A 15,740-nucleotide genomic window follows, 5' to 3' on the forward strand; every position below is an offset into this window, starting at 1 on the left:
GGGGTGGGGCAACTCGGGCTGCTTGGCTACCGAGTCTCCTTCGCCTCCGGGTGGGCGGTCCCTGCCACTGCCCTTGTGATCACAGCGAGAAAGACTCTAGGAGGCGTAGGCAGTGCTGTGCTGACAGTGGATTTGCTGACAGTGGATTGAAAACTTGGAAAGGGACTTCACTGCAGGGCGAACTCGTGGGGGTGTGGAGCTCCCGGTGTGTGTGGTCCATTTTGCCGTTGGAAGCTATAGGAGACTTTTTGAGCTGTGATGTAGGAGAGCAGCCAGGGGCCAGGAATAGCAGGCGGAAGGGCATTGTAACTTCCCCGGAGTAGAAGGATTATGGAAGGAAGCATTAAAAGGCAAGAGATGAGAGGAAAGTGGGCTCTGAAAGAGGAAGAACAGGTGTGACCATTTTGCCTACCTAATATTTTTTGAACTTGTTTTGAGAATTCTGAGGCAATTCAAAGAATTTAACAGCTAGTTGGAAAAACGAGAGTCATGGACAGGCCACCAAGAAGGAATAATTTTTAGAGTAATAGGGTGAGGAAATTGAGAGTCTCAGGCCCAAGGAATACCTGCGTGAACCTTGTCTGGCAGGGAAATCACCAAATTCCTCTACAATTTGTACATTCTACGTGTGAGGCCGTAAGGTGTGGGAAAGTCTAGTGACCCCATGTGGCACAGCTGGTCCCTGCACATCAGTGGGAGATCTGCTGCAGGTCAGAGTTGGAAGGGACTTTGGAAATCCTTGACGCTATCCCCCTTCCTTACTCTTCCCATTTTATGGAAGAGACAGACCCGGAGAGAGGATCAGGGTTTTCCAAAACCACGCAGTTAGTTTGGGTCAGAGGTGGAAGGAGAACCTGAGCCTCCACGTGCGGAATCTGTCTCTCAAACATTGCTTCTCCTGGGGTGCAAGAGAAGGTGTCAAAACTGTGTTGACAGAGCAAGCACTTCCTCATTCTAGCAGTGATAAGGAAACTCAATGGCTGTTGTTGAACGAACAGCCATTTTCTTTATCTTCTGTTTCTTCCTCTGCAAGATTGTGTTGAAATATTATCCAAAACAGCAAGCCCAGACACTTAAAAAAAAAAAAAAAAGGAGAGAGAGAGAGAAAAACCCTTAGTACACATCTTCTAGTGATCAAGTTGAGTAATGGTCTTTGATGTTATAACTCATTCTAAGGGAGATAAAATGAAGGACACCATGACCTTCGTTTCCCCTTCATCTCATAACCAAAACATAAATCTGCAGGGGAAGGTGAGAGGCATTGCAACATAGTGGAAAAACTGCAAGTTGGGAAACCTAGGTTTCTTGCACCAGACATCACCTTGTTGGGTCTCTTTGGGCAAATCTTGCCCACTGTCTGGGCCCATTTCCTTTTATTTTTTAGGGCTGCACCTGAGGGATACGGAGGTTCCCAGGCTAGGAGTAGAATTGGAGCTGTAGCTGCCAGCCTGTGCTACAGCAATGCCAGATCCAAACTGTGTTTGCAACCTACACCACAGCTTACAGCAATGCCACATCCTTAACCCATGGTGCGAGGCCAGGGATCAAACCTGTGACCTCATGGATGCTAGTCAGATTCGTTTCTGCTGAGCCATGACTGGAACTCCTTTTTTTGCCTTTTTAGGGCCGAATCTGCCGCATGTGGAAGTTCCCAGACTAGGGGTTGTATCGGAGCTGCAGCTGCCAGCCTATGCCACAGCCATAGTAATTTGGGATCCAAGCCTGCGACCTACACTGCAGATTGGGCCATGGGGCAGTGCCCGATCCTTAACCCACTGAGCAGGGCAGGGATCGACTCTACATCCTCATGGATACTAGTTGGGTTTATTACAGATGAGCCACAACGGAAACTCCCAAAGTTGCAGCAATCTGATGTTACAAAAGTCTAGTATTATTATTAGACTTAGTAAGTCTTATTATTACTTATACTTTATATATATTTATCACTATTAGACTTTTAAAGTCATTATTATTTATAGACTGACTTCTTATTGCTATCCTAATCAAGCAGGCTTTGACTGAAATAGGCCAAGAGGTTAGTGGTAAAGATGGCAGGCGTGGAAGTTCCTGCTGTGGTGTGGTGGGTTAATGATCCGGCTTGTCTCTGTGGAGATGCCAGTTTGATCCCTGGCCCAGCTCAATGGGTTAAGGATCCAGTATTGTTGTAACTGTGGTGTAGGTCACAGCTCTGGCTCAGAGTTGATTCCTGGCCCAGGAACTTCCATATGCCACGGGTGTGGCCAAAAAAGAAAAAACCAAAAAGTGGGCAGGCTTTGAAGTCAAACAAAACTGGGCTGAAAACCCCAGCTCTGGGTACATATTAGTAGTGTGACTATAAGCAATTTGCCTTTTAGAGGTTTCCTCATCTGTAAAACGAGGATACCAAACTTTCATCCTCAGGTTATTGTGAAGACCGAGAGTCCTCATTTATTTTTTTATTTTATTTTATTTTATTTTTTGTCTTTTTGCTATTTCTTGGGCCGCTCCCTCGGCATATGGAGGTTCCCAGGCTAGGGGTCGAATTAGAGCTGTAGCCACTGGCCTATGCCAGAGCCACAGCAACACGGGATCCAAGCCGTGTCTGCAACCTACACCACAGCTCATGGCAACGCCGGATCGTTAACCCACTGAGCAAGTGGCAGGGACCGAACCCGCAACCTCATGGTTCCTAGTCGGATTCGTTAACCACTGCGCCATGACGGGAACTCCGAGAGTCCTCATTTAAAAGCACTTAATCCAGTGCCTGACACATAGTAAAATCTCAAAAAAAAGAGTTGACTCTTAAGACCAGAGCACATAGTAGGTCCACCTCACCTAAAGCTGCCTTGATTAATGTCTTTCCTACAACCCTGATGATTTCCTTCATTGTACTGCCAGTAATTAACTTCTTTATTTATTGGCTCTCTTCCCACGAGAATGTAGAATGTGAGCCCCATTAGACAGGGGCAGAGTCTCATTTACGGCTGGACATCCAGGACCAAGCACAGAGCCTGGCATGTATTTGTGAGATGGAGGGATGAATGAATGGTGGACACCTTGTCTTGTAAGTATTAAATGAAGACACAGTTAATCCATATCTTTCTTTTTATTCCATCCATAGTCCCAAATAATTGCATTAGAATTGCTCTGCAATCCTCTTCGTCGTTAACAATTTCTTTTGCCTACTGCTCTAAGCCCTTCTGAGATCATCAAAAGTATGGGGCTGAATTCTTGCTGGAGATGATGGATTGTGGGACATCAGCCTTATCCCTGGCACGTAGTAAGGAGGGAGGAATTTTCCCCCTCCTCCCACTTGCTCTGTTTATTATTCATTACAGGGTATAGAGGGTGAAGGCGACAAAGGGGCTGGGGAAAGGCGACATGGCTGGGGAAAATCTGGGGATTTATAAAGTCTTTGTGAATGTCTTCTTTTTTCTTGGATTTGGTTTTGACTGGGACTCTGCCTGCTTCCAATGCCACCACTAAACAGGACTTTACAAGGTCAGTCAAATTCTCTGAAGATTCTGTGTCTCAAGTGATCCCAGCCTCCTCTGTATTCCCCAGGTACCTAAGAGGACACAGTGGTTGTGAGGGGGGATTATCAGGGTGTTAGAAAGGGCCATTGCTGTAATAATAAGATGCCCTGACCGAGGGGCTTGTCCATCACCTCTGCAAGAGGTGGATCAACACCCTCGATCCTCACTGCATCAGAGTTCCTGGTCCTGTGTGGGAAAGGGTGACCTGAAGGTGGGGCCTTTCATAGATCCAGAACCAAGGTGGCCCCAACAATTAAGCAGAGAGGGCCAGCCGGCCATCCCATCTGATACTCTGAGATCCCAGGAGAATGGTCCAGTCTTCTTTTCGGATGTCCTCTGAATCCCTCACTGCTGAGCCTGAAGGCTCCACCTGGCTCCTTTGGCCTCACGAGAATGCAGTCACGAGCTGACTTCTGGGAGGGTTGTCCTGTCCTGCATTGAGCCTGTCCCAGGCTTCTTGCCTTCTGCCCACCTTGCTATCCCTCACAGGGCCTGGCCACCCAATAGACCGTGTGCAGATAGGTAAGGCCAGGCTACCCTCTAGGGGTCAGTACCGACACTCATCAGCGAAAGGGGGCGGAGGTACAGGTCTTCAGAGCTGGTGAGAGGGTCAAGGCCACTCTCTCTCCTCCAGGGAGTGAATGATTTCTGATGTGGCTTGTTTAAACCTGTGAAAGAGGCCTCATCAGGAATCAGAGCAGTATAGCTCTCTGGAAGCTGGTCCCTGGGTGATTTTCCCGTCTGCCTCTGTCTCAGTGATTGAGGACCTCGGGAACTCTTCTTTTCCATCAGGCCCAAGGCAGCTCAGGTGCTTCTTCCAGCGGGCCAGGCGGTGGTGGGCGGAGGAGCGGATCTCCCCACTCCGCAGGGCGTAGATGATGGGGTTGACCATGGAGTTGACAAGGCAGAGCAAGGAGCAGAAGGCAAAGACCTTCCTGACTTGCTCACTTAGAGGGGAGGCCAGGCTATAAACCATGAGGGTCAGTGCCGGGAGCCAGCAGATGAAGAGCACAGCCAGCAGCACCCCCAGGGTCTTGGCCAGCCACACATCCAGCCTCATCCGGGCCATTCCTGGCACTTGCCTGTTGTGGTGCTCAGCCAAGCTGGCTACATGCTGATGGGCCTTCCAGAGGACATGCCCATAAGTGTAGATGATGCCAGAGAAGAGGACGGCAATGAGCAGGAGCCAGCCCAGCAGATAGTCATTGGGAAGCAGGGGGAAGAGCTCAGAGCAGGGTCTGGGACAGCAAGTCCATCCCATGAGAGGCAGGTAGGAGACCAATGCCGAGAGGGCCCACATGATGCCCAGGGCCACCAGTGCCCTCCTGCGGGTGAGCAGGGCTTTGTATGTAGGTGGGTAGCACAGACAGAGGTAGCGGTCAATGGCTGTCAGCAGCAGGCTGCCTACGGAGGCCGTGAAGGTCATAGTCACACTGCCGATCTTCAGCAGGAAGACAGCTTTGGAATCCACACCATGGAAGACGTGGAAATTTACAAAGCTGCAGGCAAAGACCACACTGGCCAGAAAGTCAGCCCCAGCCAAGCTGCTGATGAACAGGTAAGAGGGCTTCCTGCGGAGCCGGTGTGAGGACAGGATCAGGTAGAGCACGACCAGGTTCTCCAGGGCGCTGAGCAGGCCCAGAGGGGTGCACAGCACCGCAATGGCGATCTTTTGGGAACTGCTCAGGACCATGTAGTCCTTCAGGGGGTTGAAATCCAAGTCGTCCCTGGAGCCGTTGGCTGCCTCTATCTTCCAGCATATCTCCATGGAGTGGGACCTTCAGCTTCTGCGGGACTTGCCAAGAAGCCTTTGCTGTAGTACAATGAGGAGAGGAAATGAGTGTTTTTCAATCAGCGCCATCGTGACCTCACACGAACACTGACTTTAGCCAAACCCTTGACCTCTGCAGATGGATCACATGTGGAAATAGCGATTTGTATTTGTTGCTCTATATTTTACCCCTTTTTCATCCTGGGGGGGGTACTAGGTCTGCCTTAGGAGAGGTATACGGGAATTCAAGAAGGGGAAAGTGGCCTGCAAACCATATGATCTTACTTATTTGTGGAACTGAAAATTAATCCAGGGGGTCCCTGGTGGCTCAATGGGTTAAGGATCCAGCGTTGCCACTGCTGTGGCTTGGGTCACTGCTGTGTGCAGGTTTGATCCCTGGCCTGGAATTTCCACATGTCATTGGCTGCCCCCCTCCAAAAAAAAAACATTAATTCGTAGATAGAGAGAACAAATTGGAAGTTGCCAGAGGCAGAGGTTTGGGGGCGGGTCAAATGGGTGAAGGTAGTCAAAAGCACAAATTTCCAGTTATAAAGTAAGTCTTGGGGATGTATTACAACGTGGTGACTATAGTTAATAATATTGTAGTGCATATTTCAAGGTTGCTAAGAGAATAGATTTTAAAAGTTCTCATCATAAGAAAAAAAATTTGCAACTACATGTGGTAACATATGTTAACTAGATCTATCATGGAGACCATTCCACAAAATGTACAAATATTAAAGCATTATGTTGTACACCTGAAACCAATATAATGTTATATGTCGATTACACTTCAACGAGATAGGAAATTTTTATTATTTTAAAAATATTTATTTATTCATTTATTTATTTATCTGTCTTTTTGTCCTTTTAGGGCCGTACCTGCAGCATATGGAGGTTCCCAGGCTAGGGGTTGAATCAGGGCTACAGCTGCCAGCCTGCCCCACAGCCACAGCAACGCCAGATCCGAGTTGCATCTGCAACCTACACCACAGCTCATGGCAATGCCAGACGTTTAACCCACTGAGCGAAGCCAGGGATTGAGCCTGAAACCTCATGATTCCTAGTTGGATTCTTTCTGCTGCACCACTATGAGAACTCCAATAAAATAGGAAAATGTTAAAAAGAGAAGTGACCTGCAAGCTTTTTGGCTAAAAAAAAAAAAAAGACTACACCCAAGATTTCTCTTCAAAAATAGAGAAATCTCCAAGGGTCAAAAATCAAGAGGAGAGTTCTCAGCAGGTTAAGGATCTGGCATTGTCACTGCTGTGACACTGGTTACTGCTGTGGCAAGGGTTTGATCCCTGTCCAGGGAACTTCCACAGGCCACACATGCAAAAAACAAAATAAAACAAAAACCAAAAGGAAATTAAATGGATCCAGAGTGATAAGATGGAGAGTTTTTTGTTTTGTTTTGTTTGCTAGTTTTTTTAAGTGAGCAATATTTTGGTTTCACATCAGTAGATATGTCAGATAAAATATAGGAATCCAGATAAATTTGAATGTCAGATAGTGAATCTTTTTTCTTTTCCTTTTTGGACACCCTGTGGCATATGGAGTTCCTGGGCCAGGGATCAGATCCGAGCCATAGTTGCAACCTATGCCACAGCTGTGGCAACACTGGATCCTTAACTCATTGTGCCAGGCGGGGGATTGAACCATGTCCCAGTGCTCCAGAGATGCTGCTGTCCTGTTGTGCCACCGCAGGAACTCCTAAATTATTTTTCAGTATAAATATGTCTTAAATATTGAGAAAAACAGGGCACCCAGACATTATATGGGACATTATTAGAAAGCGGTCTCCAGATTTCTCTAGAGGGATGTACTGTCTGTCCAGGTCACACAAGATTTCTGCATATAAAAGCCCATGAATTTGCGTTCATGATGCAAAATTACAAAATGCACAAGGAAACAGGAACAAGAGTTAGCAGAAATGTCAGAAAGAAGAATTAGACTTCTAAGAACTTCACGTTAAAAAAAAAAGAACTTCACATAATTCGGGTTTATGTTATAAAATGTGTTTAATAGGATTAAACAAGGAATCAAAAACATGATTACTTAAGAAGAGACTAGGCAGATCTGAAAAAGAATGAGGTAGAATCTCTGGAAGTGAAAATGAAGTCACTGAAAAACAGAAAGCTTTAAAGATAGGTTAAAGAGTAGAAAAGACTAGTTAAAAGTTTTGATCTGGAGTTCCTGTTGAGGAATGAATCCGACTAGAAACCATGAGGTTGCGTGTTCGATCCCTGGCCTTGCTCAGGTGGGTTAAGGACCTGGCATTGCCATGAGCTGTGGTTAGGTGCAGATGCAGCTCGGATCCTGTGTTGCTGTGGCTGTGGCTAGGTCGGCAGCTGTAGCTCTGATTGGACCCCTAGCCTGGGACTCTCCATATGCGGAGGGAGAGGCCATAAAAAAGGCAAAAAAAAAAAAAAAAAAAAAAAAGTTTGGCTCTGAGTAAACGTCTCAAAACGCAGTACAAGGAGATATAGTTGGGAAATATGAAAGATAGGTTAAGAGACATGAAGGATTGAAAGAAAAAGATTAAAATATATCTAACTGAAGTTTTGGAAGAGAAGAATAGAATCGGTGGTAGGCACTGGGATGCTGTATTCAAAGATAGTGGAGAATTGCTATAGAGTCTCCTGGACATGACTCCTTAGATAGAAAAATCACAATGAACTTCAAGCAGAAGTTTTTTAAACGGCAGTACAGTGGATTTAGGTGTTCTAGACAGCAAAGCGATTCAGTTATACACTTTGCTGTACATCAGACATTAACACAGCCTTGTAAAATACATGTTTAAAAATGAAGAAAAGGGATTCAGTTATATACATGTATACAAATTTTTTTATTTTATATTTTTATTTTCAACTTTTTATTTTTATTTTTTTTGTCTTTTTTGAGCCACATCCGTGGTGTGTGGAAGTTTCCAGCTAGGGGTCGAATTGGAGCTACAGTTGCTGGCTTATGCCACAGCCACGACAAGGCCAGATCCAAGCCGCCTCTTTGACCTACACCAGAGCTCACAGCAATGCCAGATCCTTAACCCGCTGAGTGAAGTCAGGGATTGAACCCGGATCCTCCTGGATACTAGTCGGGCTTGTTACTGCTGAGCCACAATGGGAACTCCTATGCTTTTTCATTATAGATTACTACAAGATATTGAATATAGTTCCCTGTGCTATACAGTAGGTCTTTGTTGTTTATCTATTTTTTTTTTGGCCTTTTTTTTTTTGCCTTTTCTAGGGCTGCTCCCACGGCATATGGAGATTCCCAGGCTAGGTGTCGAATCCGAGCTATAGCCACCAGCCTACACCAGAGCCACAGCAACGCCAGATCTGAGCTGCATCTGTGACCTACACCACAGCTCATGGCAATGCCGGATCCTTAATCCACTGATCAAGGCCAGGGATCGAACCCACAACCTCAAGGTTCCTAGTCAGATTCATTAACCACTGGGCCACGAGGGGAACTCCTGTTTATCCATTTTTGTACATAGTAGTGTGTTGAGCAGAATTTTAAAAACAAATTCCGCATTCACATATATCATAATAAAACGTCAGATTACCAAAAGGCAAAGACAAAAAAATTAAAAATGATCAGAAAGAAAAGAGACAAAACCTGCAAAGGAATCACAATGGATATTAAAGGTGGATTTGCCAATAGCAATAATACTATCCAGAAGATAGAGGGGAACATCTAAACTATCATGTGAAATAAAGAAATACAAATAGAATTGTCCACTAACAGACCTTCACTAAAGGAACATCTAAAGGATATGCCACCAGAAGGAGGAAATTCTTTATAGTGGGAAGAACAAAAAGGCAAGAAGACGTTATGAACAAATAAGTTGATAAATATATAAGTGAATAAAAACCAATGTCTGGGAGTTCCTGCTGGGCTCAGTGGGTTAAGAATTCAACTGCAGCAGCTTGGGTCGCTGTGGAGGCATGGGTTTGATCCCTGGTCTGGCACAGTGGGTTAAAGCATCCGGTATTGCCACAGCTATGGTGTAGGTTGCAGCTGTGGCTCAGTTTCAATCCCTGGCCTGGGAACTCCATATGCCACAAGTGTGGCCATAAAAAAAAAAAAAAAAAAACCCAAAAAACAAAACAAACAAAAAAAACCACACAAAAATCTCTATAGCAATGATAATAATAATAATAATAATGACAGAGACTGATGTGGAGGGTATGAAACAAAGTGGAAGTAAAGTTGTGAGTGACAGTAGCAAAGCCAAGAGGGATGAATAGAATTGAAACTTTATTTAGGAAGCGAGTAAAGGTGTTGATCTACTGTAGGCTCTTTTAAAAGTCAGGCATCGTTTCACATTTGGTTTACTGCAATAGCTTCCTAACTGACTCTCTGCTTTTACCTAGGTCCATCTTTAGTCTAATTTCAACACAACAGCCAGGGCGATCCTTTTAAACTGTGTCAGATTGTTCCCTGGTGGCCCGTGGGTTAAAGATCTGGCGTTGTTACTGCTGTGACTTGGGTCATTGCTATGGTGCAGGTTTGATCCGAGGAATTTCCATATGCCTCAGGCGTGGCCAAAATAAAATAAAATCAGTGTCAGATCATACCACTCCTCTGTCCCAAACCCCCCATGGCACCCATTCTATTCAGCATAAAAGCCAAAGTACTTACAGTGGCCCAGAAGGCTATGTGTGTTCTGGCCCTATTAACTTTCTGACTTCCCTACTAACCATGCTTTCTTTGGTCAACTAGCTTTAGCCACACTGGCTTACTAAAGGGTGTGTCCTCCCACCACAGGACCTTTGCACTAGCTGTTCCCTGTGCCTGAATACTCTTTTCCAGGCTTGGCTCAATCTCACCTTCTTCAAGTTGTGGCTCCAATTTTGCCTTTTCAACGACATCTACTCTATCTTCCTATTTAAAATTGAAACTCACCCTACCCTCCTGCTCATCTGGTCCCCTTTACTCTTCTCTATATTTTATTTTTTCCATATCACTTATCACCTTCTAACATATAGTTTATCCTACATAATTTACCTTTATTGCTTATTGTCTATTCCACTAGAATTTAAATTCCATAAAGTCAAGGAAGTGACTACTTTGTTCACTGATATAACGGCTTAGAATAATTTCTGGTCCATAGTAGGTACTCAATAAATATTTGTGGAATTGAAATGAAATCCAATAGTGAGTGATTCTTTAGCATGCCTCTCTCAGAAGTTAATAGATTAAGCAGACAATATACTAATTGATAGGCTATGTCAGATTTGAACACGCAATTAATGAGCTCGATCTAATAGTCATAGAGGGAACTCAGCACCCAATAAGGAGAGAATACTCATGTTTTCAAGCAAATGCAGACATTTACCCAAATGGGTCTAGTCTTAGGTGAAAGTAAATTACAACAAATCTTAGAGTTTCCATCGTGGCTCAGTGGAAACAAATCTGACTAGCATCCATGAGAACATAGGTTTGACCCCTGCCTCACTCAGTGGGTTAAGGATCTGGCATTGCCATGAGTTGTGGTGTAGGATCTCGTGTAGCTATAGCTGTGGCATAGGCTGGCAGCTACAGCTCTGATTCGACCCCTAGCTTGGGAACCTCCATATGCCATGGGTGCAGCCCTAAAACACACACACACACACACACACACACACACACACACACACACACACACACAATTCTTAGATAATCTGTAACATACAAACCTATGTTCTCGGATCATGGTGCAATTTTTTTTAGAAATCAAGAACTTAAACGATATAATTAACAAACTTCATAGGTATAAAGCTTCTGGATCAAAAAAATCATAAAGGAAATTAGAAAATACTTAGTATTGTAACATATTAATATTCGTGGGATGCATCTAAGTGGTGCTGAAAGGGAACTTTATAGCCCCACATGCTCATATTATACAAAAGAAAAAAGACTAATGAGCTAAATATGCAACTCATGAAATTAGAAAAAGAGCAACAGCAAAAATACAAAGAAGGGAGTTCCTGTCATGGCTCAGTGGTAATGAACCCACTAGTATCCATGAGGACACAGGTTCGATCCTTGGCCTCACTCAGTGGATTAAGGATCCAGTGTTGCCACAAGCTGTACGTCGGTCACAGATGCAGCTCAAATCTGGGATCTGATATTGCTATGGCTGTGGCGTAGGCCAGCGGCTGCAGCTCAGATTCAATCCCTAGTGGGAACTTTCATATGCTTCCGGTGTGGCCCTAAAAAGACTACATAAATACACACACACACAAATACTAAATATATATATATATATATATATATATATATATATATATATACACACAATTTCACCACAGCAGAAATTGATAATGTGGAAAAACAATAGAGAATAAAAAGCCCTGACAAAGACCGAAACTAGTTCTTTGAAAAGATAATAAAACAGAAAAACCTCAAGCAAGATCACTTGAGAAAAAAGAGAGAAACCACAAATAAGAAAAAAACATCAGGCATAAAAGAGAAATGGTCACCAATCTTTTGAAAAGATGTGTAACCTCAATAGCATCCGCAGAAAGGCAAGTTTCACTTCCGTCACGTGTGCAAAAAAATAAATCCGACAATATGGCGTATAGGAGAAGGTGCAGCTCGAGAATGCCCAGCGCTGTGATGGGGTGTAAGCTGGTGCAAACACTTTAGAGAGCAGTTCGGCAAAATCTAGTGAAGGCAAAGCTCTAACCCTGCCCTTGTAGGCACCCATTCCCCTCCTGAGAATGTGCCAGGGGAGACACATACGAGGGTGTTCATTTCAGTATTTTTGAAATGGAGAAAAGTCCAACTGGAAACTGTGTGAAGAAATTATAAGACGTCTGTACAAAGAAATACACAAAGCAGTAAAACATGAACCAGAACTCTATGTATCCACAAGAATACAGCTTAACAATACAATGTTGAGCCAAAAATCCAACTCCTTAGGAGAAGGTAGAGGATTTACAAAATAGATAAAGCGGGGAGAACTTGCTGACAGTGGCAGGGGAATGAGAGACATAGGAAGGAGGGCAGAATGTCTCCCAGATTACACCAGAAAGCAATGCCTTGCCTGAGGCAAAGGGAAAAAAATGTGCTCCACGAAGTAGACATTTCCAAGTATTCTTCTGTGGCTTTTTTTTTTTCCTCTCAAAACATTAAACATTAAAACACCAAAAAGTAGTTACTATTGAAAAATGGAAAAGTAGGTACATTAAAATTCACAGCAGTATATTATAAGGTTTCAACGTTTTATTTATACTCAAACATAATTTATTTATTATAATTTTGGGGCATCCATTTAAACTTTGTGCCCATGGAGAGGGCCTCACTCCCTCACCCTATGTCTGGTCCTGCTAGAGGGTCTCAGAGAGTGGGATTTGGGATAAGGTGGCTTCCCAAGCAGTGGTTTCCTGATGTGTCTTTGTGAGAAGACCTTCACTGCATTTTCTTTTCTTCTTCTCTTTTTTAATGGCTGCACTTGCAGCATATGGAAGTTCCTGGGCCATGGATTAAATTCGAGCTGACACCTATGCCAGGGCTGTAACAATGCCACATCCTTTAACCCACTGCACAGGCCCAGGACCGATCAGTGCCTCCAAAGGGACCCGAGCTGCTGCAGTCGGACTCTTAACCCACTGTGCTGCAATGGGAACTCTCACTGCATTTTCAAATCTCCCCTGAAAATAACCTCCAGGATGGATGTGCTCATGCTTAGTTTATGTAGGAAGAAGGCTTAGGAATGATAAGCTCTCTGGGCTCCCTCTACTCAGTTTCCTTATCTAGAAAATGGGGAGAGGAATTCCCATTATAGCTTAAGAACCTGACGCTATCTCTCTGAGAATGCAGCTTCCATCCCTGGCTTTGCTCAGTGGGTTAAGGATCTAGCATTGCCGCAGCTGTGGCATAGGGCACAGATGTGGCTTGGATCCTGGTTGCCATGGCCGTGGCATTTCCATTCAACTGATAGCTTGGAACTTCCAAATGCTGCAGGTGTGGCTGTAAAAAGAAAAAAAAAAAAAAAAAAAAAAAAAAAGAAAATGGAGATGATGATGGTAAACTACTGTTACAGGTAATTCATGTTATGAGAATTAAGTGAATTTGTATATAAAATATATTTAGAAGAGAGCTCAACACTGGGGCGTACTGTTCTGAATTAGGAACTTGCTCCAGGATGACTTAGTTATTCAGGTGTGAGGACTGGGGTTCAACTCCAGTTCTGTCTATACCTACATCATCAGCACGGTTTGTCTGAATGGAGATGTGCCTTAAGTGTAAAACACACACCAGATTTCAGAGCCAGTATGGAAGAAAGCAGGATACCTCATCAATAATTTTTTATACCGTTCCCCAGTTGAAATGACATATTGGGCTAAAGAAACATTTATTTTGCCTGTTGCTTCTTTCTTTTTTTTTAATTACTTAATGAATTTTATTGCATTTATAGGTGTACAACAATCATCACAACCAAATGGCTTTTTTTTTTTTAATGTGGCTACTAGAATGTTGTAAATGACAGTGGCTTATGAGACAGTGCTAGCCCACCCCACAGAGGTCTACTATCTGTTGACAACAAGGTCAGAAGTATGTCTTTGCAGCCGCTGCAGGCAGCCCCAGTCTGGCTGGCCCGGGTGCTTCATCATTCCTAAAATAGTTCTGATTTCTTGCACCTTTGCCCCAGGGTTCCTTTCCTTGGCTTCACCCTTTTCCTTGGCCTATCTTTCGCCCAGCGAGCCTTCCCAAAGTCACACACCATGCTCCCAGCCTTACTCTGTATGTCCTCTAATGAGTTCTGCCTTAGTCTTTTCTCCAACCAGACTCACATTTGTATGAAATGTAACCTCTACAAAATATTTTTCTCAGCTACAGCATAACGTAATTCATACAACCTCTGATATAAGAAATACGAAAAACACAATCTTCATTATGGTGCTGGTTACATAAGTGGGCGAATTTGTCAAAGGGTATTGTAGCACACCCTTCAAATGGATACATTTTATTGTTATGTAAATAATGCCTCAATAAAGTTGATTTAAAAGTTTTTTTTTTTTTTTTTTTTTTTTGTCTTTTCTAGGGTCGCACCCTCAGCATATGGAGGTTCCCAGGCTAGGGGTCTAATCAGAGCTATAGCCACCAGCTTACGCCAGAGCCACAGCAACGCAGGATCCGAGCCGGGTCTGCGACATACACCACAGCTTTCGGCAGCACCGGATCCTTAACCCAAGGAGCCACGACGGGAACTCCCAAAAGATAATTTTTTTAAAAAAGGGTTATTGTTATTTCATAGATAATGGAGGCTCAGAGATGTTAAACTCCTGGGAGGAGGCCACACAGCCTGTCAAGTTTGGGGACTGCACCTGCATTATTTCTGGGTCTTCAGTGCCTTGCACAATGCCTGCTACAGAGTTGACGCCTGAAAACCATTTAATGCACAGGGAACTATATTCAGTATCTTAGGATAGACCACGATGGAAGGTAATATAAGAAAGGGAATGTGTGTGTGTGTGTGTGTGTGTGTGTGTGTGTGTGTGTGTGTGTATCTGAGTCACTAGAAATTGGCACAACATTGTAAATCAGTTATACTTTAAAGAAAAATAAAAAATGAAAAAATAAAAAACTGCGTAATGAATGAAACCCCTTTGGATGGAAAGGGACTTTCTCCAATAGAGTATATCCCAAGGAGGAGTGTGAGGGGGAGGGGAACTTGTGTAGATTCAAATCCTAGCTTGGTGACTTTATGCACGATAACCACTGTCTCGGTTTTCCCATTTCCCATCTGTAAAACGGGTTTTTTTTTTTTTAAGAAAAGTAAATTAATAGAACACAGGGAAGTACTTGTTATTGTTACTATTATTATTATTAGGAGCCTTTCAAATGGGGTTAATTTACCTGATTGCTGAGGCTGTTAAGAATAATACGCCTGGTATATTATAAGAACTTATTGCATGGCAGCCCTTATAATACAGAGTTTTTCAGATTTTTAAAAGAGCAGAATGCTTTTTTTTTTTTCTTTTTAGGGCTGTACCCATGGCATATGGAAATTCCCAGGCTAGGGGAACTACAGATATAGCTGCCGGTCTACACCACAGCCATGGCAACAAGGGGTCTGAGCTGCATCTGCTCATGGCGGCCCCCCGGATCCTGAATGCCTGATCCCCAACCCACTGAGCAAGGCCAGGGATCGGACCTGCATCCTCATGTATACTAGTCGATTTGTTTCCGCTGCACCAGAATGCTTTTTACCACTGATGGAAGCGCCTCTTCATAAATCAGGTAACATCTGAGTTCATGTCATCTATGTCCTTTCTTCTGAGCAGCCCAGTTTCCTCTGCAGAGTCCTCAGGCCCCACAGAAAAGATTTAAAATCTCTCATCCAATCTAGCTCTATCATTTTACCATCAAGTAAACAAATCAGCAGCAGAGCTGGACTAGATTTCACATTCCGCAAACCACAATCCAAACATTTGTGCTGAAGTGTAGAGTGACTCTAT

General features: G+C 43.8%; 1 protein-coding gene across 3 annotated transcripts in view; it reads right to left on the bottom strand.

The window, feature by feature from the left end:
• CNR2 (cannabinoid receptor 2) overlaps nucleotides 3,067-15,740 on the bottom strand; it is a 33,389-nt gene continuing 20,715 nt past the window's right edge. For 2 of the 3 annotated variants that reach the window (XM_021095531.1, XM_021095530.1), the window contains exon 2: nucleotides 3,071-5,328. In XM_021095531.1, the coding sequence (XP_020951190.1) occupies nucleotides 4,201-5,283 (1,083 nt within the window). In that variant the 5' untranslated portion in view covers nucleotides 5,284-5,328 and the 3' untranslated portion in view covers nucleotides 3,071-4,200. Of the gene's footprint in view, nucleotides 5,329-15,740 lie in introns of all 3 variants that reach the window. The other variant, XM_021095532.1, reaches the window with a different exon arrangement.

Source organism: Sus scrofa, chromosome 6 (genome assembly GCF_000003025.6).
Source record: "Sus scrofa isolate TJ Tabasco breed Duroc chromosome 6, Sscrofa11.1, whole genome shotgun sequence".
NCBI classification, from domain to species: Eukaryota; Metazoa; Chordata; class Mammalia; order Artiodactyla; family Suidae; genus Sus; species Sus scrofa.